A 14,594-nucleotide genomic window follows, 5' to 3' on the forward strand; every position below is an offset into this window, starting at 1 on the left:
CCCTAGATTAACAGAGGAGGAGATAAATTGCTTAAATAGTCCCATTTCAGAAAAAGAAATAGAACAAGCTATTAATCAACTCCCCAGGAAAAAATCCCCAGGGCCAGATGGATTCACATGTGAATTCTACCAAACATTTAAAGAACAATTAGCCCCAATGTTATATAAATTATTTGAAAAAATAGGGGATGAAGGAGTCCTACCAAATTCCTTTTATGACACAGACATGGTACTGATACCTAAACCTGGTAGATCGAAAACTGAGAAAGAAAATTATAGACCAATCTCCTTAATGAATATTGATGCTAAAATCTTAAATAAGATATTAGCAAAAAGACTTCAGAAAATCATCTCCAAGATAATACACTATGATCAAGTAGGATTTATTCCAGGAATGCAGGGCTGGTTTAATATTAGGAAAACTATTAATATAATTGACCATATTAATAATCAAATTAATAAGAACCATATGATCATCTCAATAGATGCAGAAAAAGCATTTGACAAAATCCAACATCCATTCCTACTAAAAACTCTTGAGAGTATAGGAATAAATGGATTATTCCTTAGAATAATCAGGAGTATATATTTAAGACTGTCAGTAAGCATAATATGCAATAGAAATAAACTGCAACCTTTCCCAGTAAGATCAGGAGTGAAACAAGGTTGCCCACTATCACCATTACTATTCAATATAGTACTAGAAACGCTAGCCTCGGCAATAAGAGCCGAGAAAGAGATTCAAGGAATTAGAGTAGGAAATGAGGAAATTAAACTATCACTTTTTGCAGATGACATGATGGTATACTTAGAGAACCCCAAAGACTCTGCTAAAAAGCTACTAGAAATAATTCAAAATTTCAGCAAAGTGGCAGGATACAAAATAAATCCACATAAATCCTCGGCATTTTTATATATCACTAACAAAATGCAACAGCAAGAGATACAAAGAGAAATTCCATTCCAAACAAATGTTGATAGTATAAAATATTTGGGAATCCATCTACCAAAGAAAAGTCAGGAATTATATGAGAAAAATTACAAAACACTTGCCACAAAAATAAAATCAGATTTAAATAATTGGAAAGACATTCAGTGCTCTTGGATAGGCCGAGCGAATATAATAAAGATGACAATACTCCCCAAACTAATCTATTTATTTAGTGCTATACCAATCAGACTCCCAAGAAACTATTTTAATGACCTAGAAAAAATAACAACAAAATTCATATGGAAGAATAAAAGGTCAAGAATTGCAAGGGAACTAATGAAAAAAAACTCAGAGGAAGGTGGTCTAAGTGTACCTGATCTAAAGCTATATTATATAGCAGCAGTCACCAAAACCATTTGGTATTGGCTAAGAAATAGACCGGTAGATCAGTGGAACAGATTAGATACAAAGGACAAAAAAGGGTACATCTATAGCAATCTAATCTTTGACAAACCCAAAGATTCCAACATTAGGGATAAAAATTCATTATTCGGAAAAAACTGTTGGGAAAACTGGAAATTAGTATGGCAGAAATTAGATATGGATCCACACTTAACACCATATACCAAGATAAGATCAAAATGGGTCCATGATTTAGGCATAAAGAGGGAGATAATAAATAGATTAGAGGAACAGAGGATAATCTACCTCTCAGACTTGTGGAGGAGGAAGGAATTTATGACCAGAGGAGAACTAGAGATCATTATTGATCACAAAATAGAAGATTTTGATTACATCAAACTAAAAAGTTTCTGTACAAATAATACTAATGCAAACAAGATTAGAAGGGAAGTAACAAATTGGGAAAATATTTTTAAAAACAAAGGTTCTGACAAAGGTCTCATTTCCAAAATATATAGAGAACTGACCATAATTTATAAGAAACCAAACCATTCTCCAATTGATAAATGGTCAAAGGATATGAACAGACAATTCTCAGAGGAAGAAATTGAAACTATATCCACTCACATGAAAGAGTGTTCCAAATCACTACTGATCAGAGAAATGCAAATTAAGACCACTCTGAGATACCACTACACACCTGTCAGATTGGCTAAGATGACAGGAACAAATGATGATGAATGTTGGAGGGGATGTGGGGAAATTGGGACACTAATACATTGCTGGTGGAGTTGTGAAAGAATCCAGCCATTCTGGAGAGCAATCTGGAATTATGCCCAAAAAGTTATCAAACTGTGCATACCCTTTGACCCAGCAGCGCTACTACTGGGATTATATCCCAAAGAAATACTAAAGAGCGGAAAGAGACATATATGTGCCAAAATGTTTGTGGCAGCTCTTTTTGTTGTAGCTAGAAACTGGAAGATGAATGGATGTCCATCAGTTGGAGAATGGTTGGGTAAATTGTGGTATATGAAGGTTATGGAATATTATTGCTCTGTAAGAAATGACCAGCAGGAGGAATACAGAGAGGCCTGGAGAGACTTAAATCAACTGATGCTGAGTGAAATGAGCAGAACCAGAAGATCACTGTATACTTCAACAACGATACTGTATGAGGATGTATTCTGATGGAAGTGGAAATCTTCAACATAAAGAAGATCCAACTCACTTCCAGTTGATCAATGATGGACAGAGGTAGATACACCCAGAGAAGAAACACTGGGAGGGGAATGTAAATTGTTAGCACTAATATCTGTCTGCCCAGGTTACATGTACCTTCGGATTCTAATGTTTATTGTGCAACAAGAAAATGATATTCACACACATGTATTGTACTTAGACTATATTGTAACACATGTAAAATGTATGGTATTGCCTGTCGTCGGGGGGAGGGAATAAGGGAGGGGGGGTAATTTGGAAAAATGAATACAAGGGATAATATTATAAAATATATATATATATATAATAAAAAAAAAAAAAAGAAAAAAAAAAAAAAGATGCCAACAATCACCCAACTATGATGCACGGGGCAGGCAAGCCAGACTAACTGAGGCATCAGGCCTCCTGAGAGAGACTGGAGGAGGCACCTGTCAGGTAAATCAAACACTACCACCATCTTGACCAGCACTTTCCCTTAGGAATAGCAATGAACCTTGGGATGCAGTCTGATGACCATTCCTGCAACAGCAACAGCTACATCTACTAAAGACTGAAAAAAATAGCTCTTGTCATAAAAGTCCTGAAAGTCCATGGAATTTTTAAATGTGACTTGCAGCTGAAATCTTCCATATGTGTTGTATCCCCTGTTAGAGTATGGGCTAAGAGGAAAGAATGTCTCACTTTTCTATTTGTATCTTCAGCATTTGTTTTGCTTTGCACATAGAAAGTGCTTTGCATACAGTAAGTACTGAATAAATGCTTTACTCATTCACTCATTCGTTTATACATACATACTTAAACACAGTTAAATTGGCACTCCTGTGTTCTAATTATTTTTGTCCAGTTGCTTTTCAGTCTTATCTGATCCTTTGTGACCCTCTTTGGAGTTTTCTTGGCAAAGATACAGTTCATTTTACAGGAGAGGAAACTGAAGTAGACAGAGTTAAGTGACTTACTGAGGGTCACACAGTAGCTGTCTGTGGCTAACTATAATTCCAGAAATGACACTTCCAGATTCCAGACCCCACCTATCCACTGTCCCACCTATCTGCCTGCTAAATCTGCCTGGAAAAATTTAAACAAGTATAAGTCTTGCAGCTTTCTGTCCTCATGAATTTCTATACTGGTTGGGAGGTTAAACCGAATGTAAGTTCATATTTACAGCAAGGGCAGCTCTTGATCAAATGAAATGATAACAGGATTATAGAATCTTAAGATGTAACCTCCTAACCAATGGAGGAAGCCCTTCTAGTATAACTTGATGGGTTAGTATAACTTGATGGATCTAGTCTCTGTTGCCAAGTTTTCTTTCAATAGGTGGGTCAGTAATTCTTAAGGTATGGTCATAAAACTCCACTAGGATTAGCCTGAACAAATTTTTGACAAACTACACTCACAACTTTTTTAATTTAATTAATTTTTTTTTCTCAGTTACATATAAAATAATTTTTACTCATTTGTTTTTAAAACTTTGAGATCCATATTTTCTCCCTTCCTACCTCCCCACATAAAGAAGACACATGTGAAGTTATGCAAATATTTCCACAGAAGTCATATTGCAATAGAAAACATGAATTCTCCCCCCCCCAAAAAAAAAACAACCCTTAAGAAATAAAGTTTAAAAAAAGTATGCTTCAATTTATATTCAGACACAATCAGTTCTTTCTCTGTGTAGGGATAGCATTTTTCATAATAAATCCTTCAGAATAGTTGTGGATCATTGTTTTAGTAAGAATAGCAAAATCATCCACAATTGATCATCCCTTTTGTACACAGTATATTTTGCTTTGCTTGAGTTCATGGAGGACTTTCCAGGTTTTTCTGAGAGCACCCTGCTCATCATTTCTTACAGAACAATAGCATTCCATCATAGTCACCACAATTTATTTAGACATTCCCCAATTAATGAGTATCTCCTCAATTTCTACCTCTTTGCCTTGAGAAAAGAGCTGCTATAAATATTTTTGCACATATAGGTCTTTTTCCTTTAAAAAAAATCTTTTGGGATATGTCACTAGTAGCGATATTGTTAAGTCAAAGAGTATGTATGATTTTATAGCCCTTTGGGCATAAATTATCTTTTGATCATTTATCAATTGGGAATGGCATATATAAATATGTGTATATATATGAATTTGACTCAGTTCCCTATGTACTTGAGAGATAAGGCTTTCATGTTGTGCCACAGTTCTCTTTTATTATCCTGACTCAGTTTCCCTAAATTGTCCTGCCTCAGTTGCTAATTGTTCTGGTCAATGCTGCAACACTACCCCTCCCTCCTAATCATCAGAATATTTGATAAGGATAAAAGACCTTCTATCTTAGACATCATGACCCCAACCCTTCCCTACTTATCAGAAAGCCTCTCCCAGTCCCAGAATGTCCAGTGCCTCCCCCCACCCAGTCAGAGTCCCATTCCCGCTCTTAGCACTCTGACTCCACCCCTGCCTCTGTCTATCCCCTGTATCTGAGATAAGTGTATATATGTCATTGAGAACTCACATTGGCTGCTGGATTCTTGGAGTCCCATTCAGCCCTGGGACCAAACCACGAATCCATTTGGTCCCAGTAAGTGTCTCCCTTTCAAATAAAATAGTAAAAACTCTCTAACTTCTATCTTGCCTCAGTTTCTCTGGCATTATATCATCAGAGAAACTTGTTTCAAAATTCTTATTATAATACTATTGCTAGCTGAATTTCCATCCATTTAATTCTGTTCTCCCTCTCTTTTCATCCCATCTTTCCTCAAAAGTGTATTGCTTCCAATCTCTCCTTCCCCCAATATAACCTCTTTTCTATAACTCATCCCCCTTCCCCTCCCCCAACTTGTATCCCTTTCCTCTCCTACTTTCCTGTAGGGTAAGATAGATTTCTATATCCATACTGAATGTGCCATTTCTTCTTTGAGCTAATAATGATGAGAGTAAGCTTGACTCCCTCCCTCCCTTCCCCTTCTTTCCCTCAATTGTAAAAGCTTTTTCTTGAAAAGGTATTTACACACATATATTGTATCTAGGTTATTATTGTAACACATGTAAAAGTGTATGGGATTACCTGCCATTGGGGGGAGGGAGTAGAGGGAGGGAGGGGATAATTTGGAAAAATGAATAAAAAAAAAAAACTTTTTCTTGCCTCTTATATGGCAGATAATTTATGCCATTCTACCTTTTCCTTTTTATTTCTCTCAGTTTTTCCTCAAAGTACATCCCATCAAAGTCATCCTCTGTATCCTCTATGTAGATTCCTTCTTATTACCCTAATAATGAGTTGTGACAACTCACTGTGAGTGACTACAAGCACTCTTTTCTGCCCTGGAACTGTGATCCTGTGTCCTGGATCTCTATATGGATAAAGCAACGGAGTCCCACTTCGGTGACAATAAAGAGAACTCCTCTGTTCAACCCTTACTGTCTGTGAGCTGAGACCTCCAGGAACTGCTGCAACTAACTGCTTTTGCCAATTCAATAGCTTCCAAGGCCTTTTCATGATTTGCTGGGGCCAGGGTTGTGCTGCCCTCCCACCAGCATTTCCTGCTGACCTTCTAAATTGTCTTCAGCTGGAAAATTGTTCAACACCATCTTTCTGTGGGTCCTGAAACTCTAAAAATTATTTAGAGCCATTATTTAAAATATTTGGAGGGGTTTGGGGGAGAACTCAAGCAAACTTTTGCTGCCTTTACTCTGCCATCTTGAGTCTAAGTAGTAGACCCATCTATCAATTAATTAATGATTGATAGATTTTATTCTGAACTTTCACCCAGAGTCACACAACCACTAAGTAAGGCTGAATTTTTATTCAGGTTTTCCTGACTCTAGGCCTCTGCTCTATCCACCTAGCTGCCCAACAGTCAGATTCTTACTTATATTTGTGATTCTGGGAAAGTCATTCAAACTCTCTCAGCCTCAGTTTCCTCATCTGTAAAATGAGGATTAAAAAGTAGTACCTACTTCACAGGATTGTTATGAGGATCAAATGAAATGATATACATAAAGTGCTTCATAAATCTTAATGTCATATAATTGCCAGCTATCACTATCATTAATAATAAATTTAATTTTTATGAATATTAGTAATAATTCTCCTGTTTCCAAATGACAATACTTGAAGACAACTTTTCTAGTCCTCCAATGTCTTTACTTCTCCATCCCTCATTTCCTCTCCCATTTATTTATCATATAACTTGACTTCCATGCATATGTGCCAATTGGTCACTATTCCTCCTAATGTGTAATGCCAATAACACAATGATACCCTCTAAAAACTCTCTATAGTGGTTAAGAAGAGATCAACACGTGATAGTATCCCCTTTGCTTAAAAACATGCAATAACTCTCTTTCTTTTCCATCAAATCAAGTTAAAACTCCTCATTTCCAGGTTCTCTACAATTTGTCCCATCATTCCTTTAAACAAAATCATCACAACAACCCCTCTACTATGTTCTCCTAACTCTTCCTCTCTTCCCTTCTGTCCATCCTGTGTAGTTACATAAGTACCTCCCTACCTCATACTCTTTACAATCTCTACTTTGAAATTTGGATTTGGATTTCTGCTCCTGGTAGAAATGTCCTTCTCTCTTCTCTTTTGTTCATCTTTTAAGACTCAGCTTAAATGTTTGTAAAACTTTCCATTGTGAAGCTAGCTTACATTGCTCTCTCCTTTATCTTCTTTGCTAAAGAACTTACTGTCACCTACTCCTCCTCATCCCTACACACCTTAACACTTGTTTTGTGTTCACCTTTCATCATTTTTTGTGTTAGTTTTCATTCCACACTTTTAATACATACTATCAAATGGCATAAAAGAGTATCTCCAGATTATATGGGTGGCTCCAATATAGATGATTTATCAAAGGACAGGGACACCCAGATTGAAACCGGATTTCACCCAGATTGAAAAGATATAGATAGACTGCTATTTGTACCAATACAGAGAATACTTCCAACAGTGAGATCATGGATCAGTGAATTAGTTATTATTAATAATGTCATTTTCATCTTTTCAATGGTGCTCAGACAAAAGCAATTCTGACATTCTCCTATTATTCTTTTACATTTAATGTTTTGGAGACTATATTGTATAGGTAGATAAAATAATTGCTTTTTGTAATTTAATAAAAGTATTATGATGTAAGTTCATCTTCTATAAACTCACTGAAAGGTTCTTTGGGACAATTCCAGTAGCAGATAGGATGATGTGGATAATATATGCCTCATCTTATTCCCCCATGGTTTTGATTTCATTAAGCTTTTCATTACACATAGTGTAGAGATTATGAGTATTTGGAATGTGTGGCAGACAGTTGCATATGGACATTGTATTGGGCCTAGAGTTGAATGAGGAGAAAATTAGGATAAACTGCCTTCAGGAAATTACCAAGCACCTTTAATGATCCTAAGCTTCACTTTGGAAACAAAGGTTCATTTTTTCAATGCCAATATTGTATTATACAAAGACTTGTAAGGAAATATCATCCACAAGGTGATGGAGGGGAGTATATATGGTGGTTGTGACCAGAAATCTTAAAGAGGAACAGAACTAAAAAACTAACTGGAAATTTAGGAGCAGTATGACAGGAAGAGGAGATAGGCTCAGAGAGAGAGGGATGACAAAATGAACAGCCAGAATCTGCCGTGGTATCTTTGGGATATCAAGAGAATGGGATTAAGGCAAGTTGAGAGGACCCTATGTGGTAACCTTATGAAAGGTCATATTCAAAAGTCTCCAAGTTTGGATCCGCATGGAAGTATTATAATCTCTATTACTGGAGAGTGAACCAAATGAAAAAGAGCTTTCCCCTCCTTCCCTCCATTTGAGCATTAGGCAGTCCATTACCTTTATGACAGATGGGAGAGCCTGAGCCCAGGCTGGTGCTTTTGATGAGGTGGTGGGTAACCCAACAGCTTTCTGTAGGTAGCGCCCATGTATGTCGCTCATGTTCAGTAAATACAGCGCACAGGCCAGAGCATAGCCTCCCCAGTTAGAAACACCTGAAATAGAAAACACATTCTAAATCACAGCACAAAAAAAAACTAGAGGGCTTGTTTCATTTCCTAGTCTTTAGGTAGAATCGCCCCTAAACCATCCAGAAAGAAGAGGTTCAATCTTGTCGCCGAGCTCCAGAAGGAGGGATTTCACAATATCCCTTTTGACTAATTTTAAAGTGGAAGGATACTTGACTTGATGGCAAAAGATTTTGTGTCCTAACTCAGTGACTTACTAGTTGGGTTAAATTGGACAAATCATTTCACCCTTCTCACCCTGCAACCCTTCTTCTGTAAAATAGGATAATAGACCTATATTATCTACCTTACAAGACTGTTACAGGTACAGGAGTCAGTGCTTTTAAACCATGAAGCTTTATATAAATGTGAATATATCATTATATAATTATATGTAGCAGTTATATATGATCATATAATAATAAAATTTATATTACATGTACCCAAAATTATTGTTATATATAATATAATATTATTATAATATTAATTTATTCAACTAATAAAATGTCTATTAAATATATTTGTTATTACATAATAATTATATAGAATATTAATTATTATATGATATAATCATTATGGCAAACCACTGTACCTCATTCTTTCATCCAATGATACTGGATTTCTGGCTGTTCTGTGAAAAAACTTGAGGTAGTTGGGTGGTGCAGTGGGTAGTGCACTGGCCCTGGAATCAGGAGGACCTGAATTCAAATCAAACCTCAGATCCTTGACACTAAATAGTTATATGACCCCAGGCAAGTCACTTAACTCTGATTTCCTTGCCAAAACAAAACAAAACAAAACAAAACAAAACAAAAAAAAAAAAAAAAAAAAAAAAAACAAACAAAAAACAAAGCAAAACTGAACTCAAGATGCTCCCTCTCTCAGCTCAGGACGTTTTCTTTGCCTTTCCCCTCTCTCCAGAGAGGCCAGGAATGCCCTTCCTCCTCTACTTAGACTATTGACCTCCCAGCTTACCTTTTAAGTTCCAAATAAAAATCCACATCCTATGGGAAGCCTTCCTTAACTCTTTTTGATTCTAGTGTCTTCCCATTGCTAATTGCTTCTTATTTATACTATATATCCTTTTATCTTTTTTGTGCTTAGCACAGTGTCTGGCATAATAGTAGGTATTTAATAAAAGCTTGATGATTGATTGACTATATAATTTGTTTGTACATTTTTTTTGCAATTGTTCATTAGATTGTAAGCTCCTCAAGGGCAGGGATCATCTTTTGCATTCTTTGTATTCCTAGCATTTAACATAGTTCCTTAAACATAGTCGGTGCTTTATAAATGACTCATTATATAATTTGTTTGTATGTATTTTTTAACATTATTTCTCTCCTTAAAATTGTAAGCATCTTGAGGGAAGGAAGTGCTTGTCTTCATATCCTTAGCATTTAACCCAATGCCTGGTATGTAGTAGGTGCTTAATGAATGCTTGTCATTGACTGACTTTGTGGGCATCTTACCAGCTATGACAGCAAAATCAGCTTCTACATCACAGGCTATGACATCCCCATTCTTGATGTACTTCTTCACAGATGTTTTGACTTTTCCCATCCCAAGTTCATTCCCTCCATCACCAATACCTACATCAGAAGGGGAAATGGATAAGCAGATCAGTTACATGACAGAAAGAAGGAAGGTCATTTCTTATATAAAACAATAAAAACAACAATATTATGCCTGTCAGTTGTGATAAATGAGATATTTAGGAGAAACTTAGGTGATCCAGAGATAGAAGAAACTACACTGGCAGTTTCTTTTTCTGGGAGTTTCTCATATCACTGAAATCACAGGTCCAGTTTTTTATCTCTACTTGAATATATATAGTTTCCTTCACAGATATAAAATGCTTGCTGATTGAGTGATTCCTTTAAGTCCCAGTCTTTTAAGCTAAGTGATCTAATGAATTACACACTAGTTCTGAAGTCTCAAATCTTGCCTCAGACATTTATTAATCACTGTGTGATCCTGGGCAAATAATTTAACCTTTGTCCCAACTATAGAATGGGGGTAATAATTTCCCAGTGCCATTGTGAGAATAAAATGAATACTATTTGTAAAGCACTGTGCAAATCTTATAGCACTACACAAATGCTGGCAGTTGTTTCAGTGTAATGGGTGCTGGGCCTGGAATCAAGAAGCCCTGAGTTCAAATTTGACTTCAGACATTTACTAGCAGTGTGATACTAGGCAAGTCCTTAACCCCTATTTGTCTCAGTTTCCTTATCTATAAAATAATAATAACAATATCTACGAATCTGAGTCATTGTGAGTATCAAATGAGATACAAATTATAAAGCACTTGCTTAGCACACATTTCCATAATAATTTATAAAGTATTTTCCTCACAATAATCCTGAAAATTAGGTAACCCAGGTATTTTTATAGAAGCTGATGCTAGCCTAGCACTTTAGCAAGAAGCCCTTGGATCATTGTTATGGACCCACAAAGGGGTTATGAATCACTCAGAGGTACTATACCATGCTGCTTTTTTGTTCTTATAAAGAGGAAACCTTTACAAGGCCACATGTCTAATAATGAAAGAATTCAGACTCAGGTCTCCCAAATCCAATTGTAGAGCTCTCTTCTAGGCCACTTTTGTTGTTGTTCTTAAACAAATGTTTAAGTTATATCTAACTTTTCATGAGCCCATTAGGGTTTTCTCGGCAAAGACACTGGATTGGTTTGCTCTTTCCTTTTTCGACTCATTTTACAAATGAGAAAACTGAGGCAAATGGGGTTAAGTGGCCTGCCCAGGGTCACAGATTTGACCTCAGAAGGGTGAGTCCGTCCGGGAGCTCTGTGACTATGCCGCCACTTGTCCATCTCCTCCCACACCACACTTGATTACTTAGCCACCATCCTAGGTGCCAATCACCTTACCCAACCCTGGAAACACAAATGTCCTCCAGCCCAGGAGGCCAGGTGCTGGAGAGGAAGAAGCAATTATGAGAAGGGAATGCTGCCCTCTATTTCTGGAGCAGCCTTTCTGGGAACTTCAAAGGCAATTTGCAGTTATTGTCTAATCATCTCAGAGGCATCTAATTGTCTCATTGAAACCTCAGAGGCAGCTGAGAGGACTAATGAGTCTGGGAAATGCTTTGGAGTCTTCAGACGCAGTTGTAAATGAATATAAGAAGATGAGTCTAATTTTCCCATTGCGCCAAGAGACTGTATCTCTTTGGGAGTTGTATTAACCCTTTCAAACTTAACCCAGTTATTTATTAACCTTGTCATGTCTTCCAGAGAATCTAAAGTTCTATTGTTGTTATTTAGTTGTGACTGACTTTCCACGACCCCACGGAACATGCTGTCCATGGGGTTTTCTTGGCAAAGGTACTGGAGGGTTTGCCATTTCCTTCTCCAGAAGATTAAGACAAATAGAGGGTAAGTGTCCGGATCACATAGCTAGTAAGTGTCAATACTACACTACTACTATTACTCCTACTTCTACTACCCCTCTACCACTACAACAGTCTTCCTGACTCCAGGCCCAGGGCTCTATCCACTAAGCCGCTTTACTAATTTTACTAATTTGCTACTAGATAGTCAATCGTGGAAGCTGACAATCTTTTCCCCAATAATATAAAGCCACACTAAAATGACCAATACTGTATTATAAATATGACCAAGATTGATCAAGCAGTTGGAACCTCTTTTATCTAGTTTCCTGAAGGATCACAGTGCTAGGTCCTTGAAAAGACAATAACGACCATCTGGTATAACCCTCACTTTACAGGAGAACCAGAAAGATGTACTTTCACTGGTATAATTCCCTATACCAATGAAACTGATCCAGTTCCTATCACCCTCTTTTATAAAAATCTCTAAAAACACAAGGTTACAAAATCACAGAGATGCTTAATGGCCTATACAAGATCACAAAACTACTTAATGGCAAAGTCAGGACTAGAGGCCAGTGTTCTTGCCATCTGTATGTGCTCATGGATCTTTCATCTCTCCTTACTAGACTGTAAGCTCATTGAGGGCAGAGATTGTGTTTCATCTTTGAACCTTCCCCAATTCAGTGTTCTGTGCACAGTAAGTGCTTAGTAAATGTTCATTTAATTAGACACAGTATGATGATAGGGAAAAGTACATACTGTTCTTAATTGCAGATCCATGAATATGGCTGCTCTTCTCTCTCATCCATTTTTTCTTTTCCTCTATGACCCTTGTCTTTATTTCCCCCTAAATTCTACACAGAGAATCTATAATTCTATGATCCTCCATGATTAGCATAGTATAATGGAACAAATACTGATTTCAAGTCAGAGGACCTATATTCAAATTCCTTACCCACTTGTTAGCTCCGTGGCCTTGGGCCACATAACTTCTATGGAATTCAGTTTCCTTTTCTGTAAAACGAAGAGGTCAAACTAGATGTCTTCTTTCCAGTTCTATATATCTATGAGCCTCTTAACAGCATATGGATACCAAGGGAATACTTAGGCTAATATAATGTTTGAGTGCCTGCATACTTCTCTAGTCATACATTTCCTAAATGATAGGTTTTATACTATTCATTGTGTATAATTCTTCTTTAATAATCTAGAACAAACTAAAGCAATCATGGAGCTCTGAATTAGTTTATCATTTTGGAGAAAATCAATAAATAGTTTAGAGAGAAATGGTAGAGATGGAAGAAAAGGAGAGGAGAGGGGAAAAAGAGGAAAGCAGAGGAGTAAGGAGGGGATGGGAGAGGAGAGAGAAGAATAGAAAAGAAAAGAAGGAAGAGAGGGGCAGAGAAGAGGGGGGGAAAGGAGAGAAGTGAGGAAAGAGGACAAAAAAAGCTGAAGTGAAGGGAAAGGAGAGCAGAGAAGCTAAGGGAAAATTTAAGGAGAGGAGGGAAGGGAAGAGAAGAATGGGACAGAGAGGAAAAGAGAAAGAAGAAGTGATAAATAAGAGAAAGGAGAGAACAAATGGAGACAGATGGAAATAGAGAATAGCAGTAGTAGTAATAATGTAGTAAAATAGTAGTAATGGTAGTAGCAACAGCAATAGATATAAGTAGAGAAATTCTAATAGTGATAGTAGTAATATATGAATAATATATATATATATATATATATATATATATTACTGCAATAGCAGTAATAGATATAGTAGTAGTAGTAGCAACAGCAGTAGTAGATGTTGTAGTAGTAGTAATAGTAGAAAAATTCTAATAGTGATAGTAGTAATATAGTAGTAGAGAAATTGTAGTAATAGTAGTAATAGCAAGAGCAGTAATAGTAGTAGTAGTAGAGAAATTCTAATAGTGATAGTAGTAGTATAGTAGTAGAGAAATTGTAGTAATAGTAATAGTTGTAGAGAATATATAGTAATAATAATAGTATGGTAGTAGTAGTGGTGGTAGTATAGTAGTAGTAGAGAAATTGTTATAGTAGTAACTACTATAGAGTTAGTAGTGTTATAGTAGTAGAAGCATAATAGGAGTAGGAGAAATAGTATAGCAGTAGAAGAGGAGGAGGAGAAGTTGTAGTAGTAGCTCTAATCCTAGTCATAGTGGAAGCAATCCTCAAAGCCAGGAAGTTCTGAATTTAAGTCTTGCTTCTGAGTTATTGACTGTAATTGCAGGTAAGGCAATTACACCTTACACTTTTCAATGCTCTAAAGCAATTCTTCCACATTGTGTAAATTACAGAGAAGGTGCCAACCAGCATTGGTAAGAGGGGGCTTTCTTATCTGTCAGTTCCCTATACCAGTGAAATATATCCAATATATAAATGCAAGGACAAATTGGAACCAGAACAAAACAAAAATATCTCCTTGATTGGAAGAATGGCTAAATAAACTGTAGAATTATAAAGGAATATTATAATAGCATGAGAACATAACAAATATGAGGAATTCAGGGAAACATGGTCACACTTATGAGCGAATTGATAAAAAGCAGAGAAAGCATTAGAAGGAAAATATGTGCTATTACAATTTAAATGAAAATTTTACAAAAAGTCACAAGAATTCAGATGAAATGCAGTAATCAATATTGGTTCCAGTATGCAAATTATGAGACCACTTTCCCATCT

At 36.4% G+C, this 14,594-nt stretch overlaps 1 protein-coding gene across 3 annotated transcripts in view; it reads right to left on the bottom strand.

Moving 5' to 3' along the window:
• Positions 1 to 14,594, bottom strand: part of DGLUCY (D-glutamate cyclase) — a 126,515-nt gene that overhangs the window by 16,319 nt on the left and 95,602 nt on the right. For all 3 annotated transcript variants that reach the window (XM_074289724.1, XM_074289725.1, XM_074289726.1), the window contains 2 exons: positions 10,026 to 10,145; positions 8,387 to 8,541 (listed from right to left, as the gene is read on the bottom strand). In XM_074289724.1, coding sequence (XP_074145825.1) covers positions 8,387 to 8,541; positions 10,026 to 10,145 — 275 coding nt within the window. The remainder of the gene's footprint in view (positions 1 to 8,386; positions 8,542 to 10,025; positions 10,146 to 14,594) is intronic.

Source organism: Sminthopsis crassicaudata, chromosome 2 (genome assembly GCF_048593235.1).
Source record: "Sminthopsis crassicaudata isolate SCR6 chromosome 2, ASM4859323v1, whole genome shotgun sequence".
Classification (NCBI taxonomy): domain Eukaryota; kingdom Metazoa; phylum Chordata; class Mammalia; order Dasyuromorphia; family Dasyuridae; genus Sminthopsis; species Sminthopsis crassicaudata.